Source organism: Phyllostomus discolor, chromosome 3 (assembly GCF_004126475.2).
Source record: "Phyllostomus discolor isolate MPI-MPIP mPhyDis1 chromosome 3, mPhyDis1.pri.v3, whole genome shotgun sequence".
NCBI lineage: Eukaryota > Metazoa > Chordata > Mammalia > Chiroptera > Phyllostomidae > Phyllostomus > Phyllostomus discolor.
Genome location: NC_040905.2, coordinates 178,531,821 through 178,545,479, shown reverse-complemented (window position 1 = coordinate 178,545,479; position 13,659 = coordinate 178,531,821). Strand labels below are relative to the sequence as shown.

Here is a 13,659-nt window from a genome sequence, read left to right as displayed (position 1 = left end):
GCAACAAACTCAAAAAAGAAATTGCTTCCTTCTCATACTCAAAAATGCCTTCAGTTTCATATATTCTTAATTTGCAAATGCCCCCAGAATGGTATTTCCTCAATAATTTGCCCTATTTTTCTTTACAGGGTGGCAGAAAAGGGAAAAGAAACTCTGAATTCGACCAGTGTAGGTGATTCCATTGGCCTTTGAGGTCAACACAAAAATAAAAGTTTTCAGGGTTTTGCAAAATGTATATATTTAATGCTGTGCAACTGCTAAGCTATGCAGTTTTTGTTGAAGAAATACTTAAAATAGCTTACTAACAGTCTATAATTTTTGGTCCTTTTGGCTTAAAGTGAAAAGAAGAAAAACAGAATTCCAGCAGAATGCAATGATTATTGTTTACTATTCATACTTCGTATCACTTTAGTTTTTCATCAGTCAATAAAATTAATTTACTCTTCCATTAATATGTTTGATTTTTGTAAGTTTCAGAAACAATGTGAAATGATTATTTTTGCTATAGCACAAACAATTGGATTTTTTAAATTCAGTGAATATTTACTCAGACCTTTCTGCATGCTAAACCTATGGGACATACAAGATGAGTGAAAAGTGGTTGATATCCTCAAGTAGCTTATTCTCAGGGGAAACAGAAGGTGGAGGTAGGAAAAGATAACAGCCATACATTAATTACCATACAAATTAGAGTGTGATATCACATTTTTTGGAAATTGAGAAAACTTGTATGAGATAGTTTTTCTGTAAATTTGTTGAAAAGCATCCAGGCAAAAGGAAGAAAATATGGGCCGAAATATTTGTTTAAAGAACAGTCTGGCTTGAGGACAGAAACATGACATGGCTGAGAATAGAGTGTGTTGATGTGGAGGAGAAATGAGAGATCTTTTGTTAGTATAATCAATTACTAGAATAATTTGTAGTTTATTGCATTCATTTTTCAGTGTAGTCAGTGATACACAAATATGATTCATTAAAGTACCAAGGATAAAGACTTTTTGGTTGTATAAAAAAGATGAATATATAAATAACTGCTTGTGACCTCCAAAACCAGCATTACATGAAAGATTCCACTTTATGACAGTCTTGGAAGAAAAAATACTTATTAAATAAATAAACAATATCATTGTTTTTATGTCTGGCTTCTTCCACGAGGTTACATGAACCTTGTAAATTTTGTTATTGAACTAAAGTGGGGGTTCAGCTGCCCACTGCCTTCAATAGTCAAATTCTAGAGGCAGAAGCTGTTGAGAAAGGAAAGAGGTTTTTATTCAAATGCTGCACAATCTGGGAGAATGGCAGACTCTTGCCTGAAATCCCATCCCCTCCAGGAAACCTGGAGAAAAACTCAGCCATCCTCAGCTAGACTAAAACTGAAGACAGTGTCCAGAGTTCCTTCTCCCATTTAAAGTACCATCCCTTGGGAACCACAGGTGGCCACTGAGTGGTCATCCAGGCAACTCAGCTTTTCTCCTGGCCACTGTCAGGCTTCAGGCCCCCTCCTGGAACCCACCTGTGGGCCCTGCACTGCTATTGGCCATGGGACTTCCAGGGCCAGAAAGTCCTGCAAATTCAGCAGCCAGTGTGTTAGAGGGGTGGGTAAGAGTGCACCCCTTCCCTCCCTTGGGATTTTATTAGTTTTGGGTTTGGGAAGAGCCAAGTACTTTCTCAGAAATGTCCAGTTAACTTTCCAAATTTCTGTGTAGTCTGAAAGCGTCCACCTCCAGACCAATCCCTTATTTTCCCCAGGCTAAACTGACAGGCTTCTTCAATCCAGCACCTGGCCTCCTGCTGCCATTCTGACCTTTATTGTGCATGTGCCTGCCTTCCCCTGGTCTCTTCCCCTTGTCCCACCCCCAGTCAGGTACCAGAAAGGGGTAGGAGGGCTTTTCCCTCCATGCTTTGTCTTGCCATCCTTGCATACTCAGTGCAATGCCTCCTCCTGGCCATTCATCTCTGGAGCAGGGGAGGAGTGTTTGCAAGGCAGAAGCTGGGACACCCAGGCCCACTCACTGCCTCCAGCAGTTTGCAGTCTCTTCCTGTGGCCCCTCCTGTTCACTTGACTTCCACCCCTCTAACTGTTTCCAGCAGTCTGGTCAGGCTGTTGATATCAGTTGTGACCTGCTCCCTATACTCTCAGTGCATAGTTCTCTATGTGGCACAGAGGAGATGCTAAAGAAGTGTTTGTTCAATTAAGTGGTAAAGCTATCTGAGATAGTTTTTCTCTAATTTTACCTTTAAATACAATTAAGTACTATCAGAACCTAATTAATTAATTATATATGGTAATTCCATGATACTGTATTTTTCACCTCAAGGATTAACAAAATCAAATTTCTAATATTGTTTTACATGAACAAACTAGACAGAACTTGAATCAGAATGGTTTCAATTATAATTGAATTACCCAAGTAGTTAATGACTGAATTATTAAAGCATACTGTATTATCATCTGCTTTGATTATCTGCCTATATATTATCTATTTTGGTACATTATCTAGAATCTAGCATAGTGCCTGGTACCTGATAGGCATTCAACAAATATTTTTTACTAGTGTATATTCATTTAACATCTCCTGGGGCACAGAGAAAACTTCATTGATTATCCTATTTTGTTCTGGGCAGTCTTTGGAGTATTGTATTCATAGCTCTGTTTTTCCCCTGAATTCTTTTTTCTTGACTGATATATCCATTTCTCTGGCTTAATCTATCACTTTTAGGTAAGTATATCAGTTTCAACAGGAAAAGCTTTATTTATTTAGAGATTGAAAAGACTGGCAGTGAGCAGTTGGTGATTTCTTCTGTTAAATTGATTTCTCAGGCATTCCCTTTTAATAAATACCATTAGTAAGATTCTTTTCAGTCAATTCAGTCAGTTTATCAGGAAACAACAGTAGAGTGGATGAAACCAAGAATCAAATCAATGATTTGGAACAGAAGGAGGCAAAAAACAACCAATCCAAACAACAAGAAGAAAAAAGAATCCAAAAAAATGAGAATAGTGTAAGCACCCTCTGGGACAACTTCAAGCATTCCAATGTTTACATCATAAGGGTACGTCATAATTAAAATGCCAAAGGTTAAAGATAAAGAGAGAATCTTAAAGCAGTAAAAGAAGTTAGTTACCTACAGGGGAGTTCCCATAAGACTGTCAGCTGGTTTCTCAAAAGAAACTGTAGGCTAGAAGGGATTGGCAAAAAATATTCAAAGTCATGAAGAGCAGGGACCTACAGCCAAGATTGCTCCACCCAGCAGAGATACCATTTAGAATTGAAGGGCAGATAAAGAGCTTCCCCAACAAGAAAACACTAAAGGAGTTCATCATCACGAAACCATTATTATATGAAATGTTAAAAGGACTTATTTAAGAAGAAGATCAACACTATAAACAATAAAATAGCAATAAATACAAATCTATCAACAATTGAATCTAAAAAATAAACTAAGCAAACAAGAAGAGAGACAGAATCATGGATATGGAGAATGTTTTGATGTTGCCAGATGGGAGGAGGGTGAGGGGGAATGGGTGAAGAGGTGAGGGGATGAAAATGTACAAGTAAGTGGTTACAGAATAGCCATAGGCATGTGAAGTGTACAGGAAACGGAGTAGCCAAAGAACTTACATGCATGGCCCATGGACATGAAAAATGGTGTGGGGATTACCTGAGGAATTGGGGGGTGCTGGATGGAGGGGGGCAAAGAAGGAAAAATTGGGACCATTGCAATCACATAATAAAATATAATTTTACAAAGTTCCTCACATTTATTTTTCAGCATATGGCTTTTTCATTTTGTGTTTGAAGTTTTTGATATACTGAAGTTTTTTATTTTACTGCAATTAACTATGCCAGTATTAAAAAAAATGATTTGTGCTTGTGTTTTATTTAAGAAATCCTTCACTAGTTTATAAAAGCTATTAAATTTTGCTTTCTACATTTAGGTTGCCAAGTCCACATATAAACTCCTTCTTTGCCCTGCTCAGGCTATGACACTATCTGCCAATGTGTACATTAATACCGCCATACTTTTCAGGGATTACACCTTGCTTATGCACAATTGAAATGGGATGTTTAATCTTTCAAGAAAGCTAGGACTTTATCTTGTAAACAATAGAGAATCTTCACCTAAATTTAAAGTAGGGGAATATAAGGTTGTATGTATTTCTAATACATAGTTGAGATAATCATACTAGTACATTGTCAAATCTGTTCTCCAGAGAAACAACCAATAAGATATATATGGGGAAAAAGATGGAAAAAATATATATAAAAGGAATTGGTGCATACCAATTGCCAATACCAGAGGTTGAGAAGTTCATCTGGAAACCCAGGAAATCCTGTTGTGCAGTTCTGAGAAACGGAGGGCCAATGGTGTAAGTACTAGTTAAGGAGTGCAGGAGAATACTGCTGTCCCAGCTTGAATGGTTACTCAGAGAGAGGGAATGCAACCTGCCTGCCTGTTTCTGTTGGTCCTTGAAAAGGTTGGATGATGCACAGTCTCAATTGGGAAGGCCATTGGCTTTACTGAGCCCACCAGATCAAATGTTAATCTCATCCAGAAAACCCTCATAGACAAACCCAGAAATAAAGTTTAGTCTGGGCACTGAGTGTTCCAATAAAGTTGAACCATAAATTTAACCATCAACTCCTACAGTTGACTTTTTTGTAAGCCTTAGTACTTAAGTGATTTTACTTTTCTGTAGCTAAATTCTGCCATCTTTTAATTGAAAAGATGCTAATTTATGAGAATCTTATTCTTTAGAACAACATGGGCCAAATCTGGCCTGCTGCCTGTTTTTCTACCTGTTTTTTTGTAGCCTGCCAATTAATAATGTTTTTTACATTTTTAATAGTTAAAATCAAGAGAGGAATAATACTTCATGACACATAAAATTATATGAAATTGAGATTTCAATCTATGTAAGTGAGATTTTATTGTTATATCTGTTTTCACACTGATTGGTTTACATATTGTCTATGGCTGTTTAGTGTTACAAGATCAGAGTAGTTGCAATAGAGATTGATTGCATGTCATGCAAACTTAAAGTGTTTTGTAACTGGCCCTTTATAGAAAAAAGTATCTTGACCTCTGACTTAATGTCTTTTCTCAGATATGTCTTAAACATGAAAGGGATATTCCCAACTGCTCTGGGCAGAAACCAAGCAGATTTTTAGAACTTTGGCTGGTTGGTTTGGGAGGTGAGGGGGTGGGCATGTAAGCCTAGTTAAGAAGAGCATGAGCTAGGCTGTCCTTCAACTCAGCTCTTCCCTAATTCTATTTTGCTAATCTTAGATTCATCCTGAGATGACAGTAAAAGGTCTCAGACTTTGTTTTTTTGTTTTTTGTTTTGTTTTTACAGTACATTCAAACTGCTATAAGGAGCTTTGGCCCTCCTAGAGAGAGTTTCCTGAGGCAGACTAATTCCTGCAGAAACCATAAATGAGGCATTTAGGTTAGTACAGTTTTAAGGCTTACTGCCCCAGGTTGGGTTTACAGTGTTAATGAGGTAACCCACTGAAGACTGAAAAACAGACCCAAAGAAATCTAGATAATTTCTTGCAATCAGCTTTACCACCATGGAAAACTCCCCCTAGCACTTATGTTGAATTTAAGAGATGTTATTTTGATAAGGGGGCAGCAAATACCCCAAATTAAGGCGGACTCCACAAAGAAGGTCAGCAGCCAAAGGACAAACTCCAGCCACTGCTGGAAAATGTGGCTGTGGCTGCTGCAGTTCCTAAGGCTGAAATAGTGTGAGCAAATGATGACTTTGCTTACTGCTTAATACTGGGTTTTCAGTGGACTGGAAACATTGGAAGTTTGTTTGACTAAGTTGTGGTCAGCCACTGAAATGCTTAAAACAAAGTCACTGCACCTTACTTTCTGGCACACTGTCGCTCTCCTTCCTGCCTCGTGATCCCTCCTCCCTCCTTTACCCCGACTTCAGCTGCTTTAAGGGAAAGGTGATTAGGGGAGGGGCCAAGTTTTCACTGTCCCCAAGGGGGACCAAAATTCTGTTTGCCTGGAGAGTATGCTAGGGAACTTGAGGTTGGAGAGCAGCTCAAAGTTGTATGGCTCTGCTGGATACAGGAACCTATCACCATTCTCCCAGCTCCATCCATGGGGGAGTTGGCACCTGGATTCAGCCAGCCAATGGGGCTCTGGCATGATTCACCTGGAGAAGGAATGCTAAAGTGACCTTCTGGGTGGGGTCCTCCAGGCCAGTTCATTGTTGTTACACGACTGAATGTTTGGTAGGAATTGATGTGTACCAGTATTTCCTCATTCCCTAAGTACCAGAGGAGATACTCCTGATTGGGAAGAGTTGCAAGTAGAGAAGTGCTAGTGCCTTTGAGGGTTCACAGTTTGAGCTACAAGTCTACAGGACTGATGATTTTGCCAATTGGAGCCTCTGACAAGATGAGATAGCCTCAATCCGGAAGCACCCCTTGGGGTTTTGGACTCATAGCTTTCCTAATACAGCTACACATACACCTCATTTGAAAAGCTGCGATTAGCTTGTTACTGAGCTCTTGAAACTGAATGCCTGCTTGATAAAGTCCTTGAGACTCTCAGCCTAATACTCCTGTTTGGGGGTGGGTCAACTTGGACCGAATGTCTACCAAGGTGGGAAGGGCTCAGTAAGCCTTGCTTGTCAAATGGACATGATGTGGACATTCTTGTCAAGAATGCTGCTATTCTGGTCCAGTGGCATTTGGCTTTATATGGAAAGTGGCAATTATCTACCTGAGAGAAACTTTATCATTTGCCTTCTCCTCCCTCTGGCTTTTGTGCATGAAGCAAAGCTAATGACTCAATGGAGTTCTCAACTCAGGGGTTCCCCTAAATGCCTGGGCTGGACTTACTGATGGTTCAGCTACACTGAAACCTGTTAGGATGCCCCAGATCAGTGTTAATATGTAGAACTAAAAGTGGACATGGTAACTACACTCAAAGGGCAGAATTCAAGGCCATGCTCTTATCTCTGACCAATAGTCCTCTTGATAAACCTTGTTATATTTGTACTGACTCTGGGACTGTTGCCAGTGGCTTAGCTTTTTGGTTTGCACTTGGAAAACTAGACACATTGAAAACGCTGCCTCTTTGGGGACATGAAATGTAGAAACAAATCACAACTACTGACCCATCCACTTGGGTCTCTCATGTAGACGTCCATGGTAGGGGCCATTCCCAGGAAACTGACTGGAATCAAGTTGCTGACAGAGCTTTGTGCTGCCCTGATTGCCACCATTGCTGCCTCTGTCCATCGTCATGTGGATGTGTTCCACACCCATCATAGAGAGGTCAGAGTATAAGAATCTTATGTTTCTGATGTAAAGGCTACTACTGATTCCCAGACTTGGACTCCTGACAGAAGATGACATATTTGTCTCACAGGGATGAGGACACACTGCATGAGTATGGTCCCCGCCCACTCCTGGCACACTGATTACACTGGACTTTTGACCCTCTCACGGGGCTATTGGTGGTGCCTCACCGTTGTTGACACTTTTTCAGCTTTGGTGTTACTGGTCCAGTTCAACTGACTAGTCCTATCCCTATAGTCCTTCAAACCAGTCTGTCATGTTTTTGGCTTTCTGGGCCATTTGCAGTCTGACAGTGGTTTACCTTTTATTGCAAAAGCCACTTAACAGTGGGATAATGGTTCAAGTACTCAAGACTTTTGCAGTACAATCCACAGTCATCTTAAAAGACTGTCTTACCTTATACCCTTCGCCTCCTTCTATTCCGTACACTTTAGTACTAGGTATTCTGGTCTCTGAGTGTGGCTGTCACTAGAAAGAGATAATCTCCTCCTGGCCCTTCATAGGTAATAATTAGGACAAAAGGGGATGGCGTGGGGAGTTTATAAAACTACATGAAAATCTAGAATGCTACCCTGGGCATGATGCTGCTTCTTTTCTCTAATGATAGCTGCAGGTTGTCTTGGTTGGTATATTAAGATTCAAACTTAATTATGGTTTAACTACTTGGATCCTCCCGTTGGACTGTCATCATCCTGGTGTGTAAGGATAATGGTTGAGTATATTGCTCCCTTAGTCCGGCCTATGGTGGTCTAAATAGGGGACATAATGGGTAATTTTTTTTTTAAACTTTAGAAAAATGTCCTTACTGCTTCTGTGCCTTACCCTTACCCTTCTGGACAAAAAGGTCTGAGTTTGAATCAGGGATGAGTGGAAGAAGGTGAAGTTATAGCTACAGGCATGGGACACACTGCTTTTTGGTGTTAGGAGTAAACGCTCTAGCACTGGGGAAGGAACATTTTGGATCGCGGGAGGCATGGCAGAGGGAGACACATCAATGGTTTTCTGTGTTTCAGAGCTGTCGTTGCACATTCCTCATGAAAGTATGGTTCTCCTGAACTAGCAAATACTACATTTAACTGGGTTTGCCGTACTGCACCACATAGCTCTGACTACAGTTGATGGCCATTTTCATTTAATAAGAAGGTAGTTGAAAATGGCAGGTGATGTCCCATCTCTTGTGCCTCCCATGCAAAACATCTGTCAGCACCTTCAGATCTCTTTCCCACTCCCATTCCTGTAGCCTTACTAGTCATTCTGTGGAGTGGATGAATGCCACTCAGTTGGTAGCATGGACAAACAGGACAGTTTGGACTGACTACCTGTAGGCAGTCCCTCCAGAAACAAAGACTATATTTAATTATGCAAAATGAACTAGAAACCATAAGGCTTAGCAACCAGCTGTGCACTGCCAGCTTGTGCCCCCAAGTGATGTAGATGACATTGGGGGGGGGGGATCTCCGATAATGATAAACATTTTCTTTCCAGGTGTACAATATGCCTCTCAGGACTGGACTTCTTAGGTGGATGTCAGGCATTAATTTTCTTCCTCTTGAAAAAAACTGGCTTGCACCTTAGGGGTGGTCATGAGAAACCTTCAAGTGTTTAAGGAAACACCATCACAGAGCCCTCAGGTCACATATAGAATTATCCAAAATGAAGCCGCCCTTGATTACTTTGTGGAGTTTCTCAGAGGCATAACTTACTTGTTATTTGTATACAGCTGGGTGTGGGGGCAGCCATTTCTACAACAAGAGCCGATGGGTTAGAAAAAGTAGAACAAAATTTATCCTCAATTTAGCTGGAGATCAATGGCAACACATTGGCCCTGGAAGGCATTCAAGATAGCCTCAACTCACTGCTCAGGGTTGTTATATTGATATAATTGCCCTAGATTTCCTCTATGCAGGGTATGGCAAAGTATGTGTAATTGCTAAGATGTCCTGCTGTGCCTAGATTAATGCCTTGGGTTAAGGGGAAAAGTCAATACAAAAACAGTATCTAGGAAGCAGCCAAAGTAGACTCAGATGGTTTATGGAATTTGTTAAGAGGACTGGGTCTGGACCCCTGGGGAGTAGATATTAGTACTGCAAGTCAACCTCATACAGCTACTTGGAATTCTGTTGATACTAGCCTTATTAAATGCTCTGTAAGATAAATGAAATGGATTTGGTCTTATCCACTGGTGGTCAGATTAATGACCATCAGGATGACCAACAGAGTGGTAGCCTCATGGGAAAGTTTGCCAGAAGCCATGCAAGTGTAGAAACAAGGGGCAGGTATTGGGAGATAATTCTTCATGGGTTTCTCATAATTCTGCACATGTTGTGAATACAGGCACTGACCACCTTCGGTGGGGAGAATAATGGCTCTCCAAAGATCCCAATCTTCAGGACCTGTGAATCTTTGCACCTTACATGCAAAGGGACTATGCAGATGTGATTAAGGACCCTGAGATGATGAGATTACCCTGGGTTATTTGGGATAGCCCAGTGTCATCAGAAGGGTCCTTATAAGGGGGAGAGGGAGACAGGAGAGTCAGAAGAGATTGACAATGGAAGCAGAAATTCGTGTGATTTGGCCACTGGCCAAGGAATGTGAGCAATCTCCAGACCCTGGAAAAGGCAAGGAAGAGTCTCACCCAGAGCTTCCAGAAAGAACACAGGCTTTGATTTTAGTCTTCTATGACCCATTTTGGACTTCTGAATTATTAGATAATAAATATGTGTTGTTTTAAGACACTATATTTGTGGTTATTTGCTACGCAACAATTGGAAACTATTGGGTTGGTCAAAAAGTTCATTTGTTTTTTTCATGAGATGACTCTAGTAGTACTTAGTTGTCTTGAGCTTCATTTGAAACAATTTTGTTAGATTGTATAGTGACAGCTGTCATATCAGCATGCATTTAAAAAAAATTTACCAAATTTGTAAATTTTTGTGTAGCTGTTTTAATATTGAAGTTGGAAGAATACACGCTTTCAGCATATTATGCTTTATTTCAAGAAAGATAAAATGCAACTGAAATGCAAAAACAACAACAACAACAACAACAACAACAACAAAAACCCAAAACACCCTGCAGTGTATGGAGAAAATGCTGTGACTGACTGAAAATGTCAAAAGTGGTTTCAAAGGTTTGTGTTTGAGGTTTTGATTTGGATGCTCCTCCACGGTTAGGCAGATCAGTTGAAGTTGATAGCTATCAAACCAAGACCTCAAGTGAGAACAATCAAGGTTCATCACACAGGAGTTAGTTGACATACTCAAAATATCCAAATCAATAAAGTTATTGGTGAAAGTGAAAAACGTGTGTTTTATGGGAAAAACCATATGGACTTTTTTGGCCAACCCTATATACTACTGTCTTTGTTCTAGACTATTTTTTCAAGGATATTTGTAGAGTGATCAGTCCTTGAAAATATTTCTCCTGAGCAAAGGGCCGCAGGATTACTTCCCATTAATAAGGTCGGGGTCCCCCATACTTGGGGTTCCTCTCATAATACAACCCACTGCATATGCAGGTGTCATCTGACCTTCTGCATCATTCTGCAGAAGTTAGGGCTTGGGGAACTAGTGCAAGAAAATGCTGATACTCTGGCTACTGTTCCTGCTGTAACAAGCAAAGAGTCCTTTGCTTCTGACCTAAGAATCTTTTGTCTTTTGCCATTGTTCATGAAACTTAATTTGTAAACAGGAAAATTTCAGACCTTTAACATTTCTTGATATATTACAGTACAACTCAAATAAGCCAGTGTTCTTTTTGTCTTCACTTTTAATCTCATTTGGAAACCAAAGCTGTAAGAATAATTTGCAGGAATGGAAGGATCGTAAGGCTATACATTTTTAAAAACAACTTTTGGCTTCCTATGTAAAATATCTCAATAGGTTGCCTTAAGTGCTACAAAACTCTCAACATTCTAAAAGCATTTTTTCCCATAAGCGTTATCATTCTCTGGAATTCCTTGATGATTTTGCACACTTTAACCTACTTCTTTCTGGCCTCAGAGAGCATCTTCTAAAATTTCCCCATGGACCCTGACTCATGTTGCTCAGTAGGCTAAGCATTGTTCCTGCAACCAAGAGGTCACCAGTTTGATTCCCCGTAAAAGCACATACCTGGGTTGCAGGTTCAGTCCCCGGTCATGGTGTGAGTGAGAGGCAACCTCTCTCTCTCTCTCACATTAATGTTTCTCTCCTTGTCTTTCTCTCTCCCTTCCCCTTGCTCTAAAAATAAATAAATAAAACCTTTAAAATATAATTTCCCTGTGGCTCATTTGCTTGTTTTACACAACATGATTGCAGACTCTTCATGTAAGTTGACCTCTAAGGTCAGTAAACAACTCCAATACCTGTGAGTTGAATAAATTTGTTCCCTGAAAAAGAAATCATTAGAATTGGAATTTTACACAAGCAGGTAATCAATGTTTTCTTTTGCCTGAACTTACTGCAAAGTAAGTACATATCTATTATCTACCTATATGTCACTATATTATAAACCTTGGGAGAGACAAGAAAATAAAATATGATCTACCATTCTAAAAGAATTTCCTCTTCAGTGCAAAACGTAACAGTCCAACAATTCAGTTAAACAGTAAATGTTCTTGTGTGGAGAAATTAGATTGGGCACTGGGTGATTAAGACTTGATCCCAGTTTTCAAGGACCTTGTCTGATAAGGGAGATACACACACAATTAAGTGTAATAGAAGGCAGAATATGATGATACCCCAAAAAAGCTATGTGGGAATACAGAGTATTTACAGAAAATGTATGATCCACAAAGCCTAACATATTTACTATTTTGTCTTCCCTCAGTTTGTTCATCCCTGATCTGGACTCCCATCTGTACAAGTTCCTTAAAATATAGGATTATTTCAAAAACGTGTTAAAATAACTAGACTGTATATTCTTACAGCTAAATATTACTTTGTAAATTGTGCATATATATTCAGAATTTTTAAGAAATTAGTGTAGACAGATAATTATAGAGCAATTTCATAAGTGTAGTGTTAGAGAGAAATGATTGGTTGTCCAATGGTGAAACTTTTACCGTGACAAGTAACGATTACTTCGTATCTAGACATAAGCAATTAGTCATCCTTCACAGTATGTATCTTTCAGTAGAGAGCCTTGTGTAATTACTTAATGTTATCTAAGCAATGCTGCCAGAAATTTAGCTAATATCAGATGATGACTATATTGCAATTTATATTTTTAGAACCTCTTAGGTCCAGATTACAAAGGGACTGTGCTCAAAACTACTAGTCTTTGGGCAAGAGCATTTATTCCTAGAACAGAGTTGGATGGTTTAAAAACAAAGTATATTTCCATATTTGGGTCACAGTGGGCTGTCAGGGTTTTGCGTTTGTGTAACACTTTATTAATAAAGTTAATGTCCTGGGTTGTATTTTCCTTGCAAGTCATCTTTAAAGGCAAACAATGATGTCATTTGAAAGTTAATATTCCTGGAGGAAAATAACTTCGTTTCTTTTTTGTACCCATGTTACATTGAAATTAACTTTTGAATACTTATTTTTAATACCACCTAAAGTCTGAAATAGAGCAGTAACTTTTTTAATGTAAGAATATAAAATGAACTTGGCTACATTAAACTGTCCCAGTTTGGGTGAGCACTCTTTCTACCCAACATTTTGGGGAACAGTGCTCACCCAACTCGGACAGAATATTTGGAGGAGCTCGCGCAGGGATGTCAGCGTGGGCGCGGAGGCCAGACAACACTGTGGCCTGATCACCTGAACAAACGGGTTAGATCCGAGGGCCGGAAGCCCAGGCCATGGAGCAACGACTCCTCGGGATTGCGAAAGGTGGCTACAGATACTACGTCTTTGGTTATGAGGCTCTTTCTTCTATCAATTCATGTTCCAACTCCCGCGCTCTGGGCAGTCAGGTCAAGCATTTTAAGTCTTCTAAGTAAACAAAAGTTAAACATATTAAAATAGAACATTCCTCTTGCATTCGTTAGAGACCTCCGGGTCCACAGACAACTACTAACTACAACTTTGGTTACGAGGCTCTCTCCTCCATTAACTCAGCCTCCAACTTCCGCGCTCCAGGAAATAAGGTCAAGCATTTTAAACCTTCCAAGTAAACAAAAATTAACCATATTAAAATAACGAAACATCCCTTCCACATTCTCTAGCCACCCCCAACTCCCAGCGGCTACAGGAAAAACGCCCGGGACCACTGCGAGCAGTCTCGCGGAGTATGACGCAAGGGGGCGGGGAACTACGTGGTTACTAGAGCGCAAGCGCTGTCACGTCCCGCAGCGCCCACTGGTCCGGCCCCTTCTAGTAATTTCGCTAGCACTGACGTC

At 40.0% G+C, this 13,659-nt stretch overlaps 1 protein-coding gene across 3 annotated transcripts in view; it reads left to right on the top strand.

Moving 5' to 3' along the window:
• GKAP1 (G kinase anchoring protein 1) overlaps positions 1-665 on the top strand; it is a 72,060-nt gene extending 71,395 nt beyond the window's left edge. For all 3 annotated transcript variants that reach the window (XM_028525507.2, XM_036021786.1, XM_028525501.2), the window contains one exon: positions 129-665. In XM_028525507.2, coding sequence (XP_028381308.1) covers positions 129-176 — 48 coding nt within the window. In that variant the 3' untranslated portion in view covers positions 177-665. The remainder of the gene's footprint in view (positions 1-128) is intronic.
• The last annotated feature ends 12,994 nt before the right edge of the window (positions 666-13,659 follow it).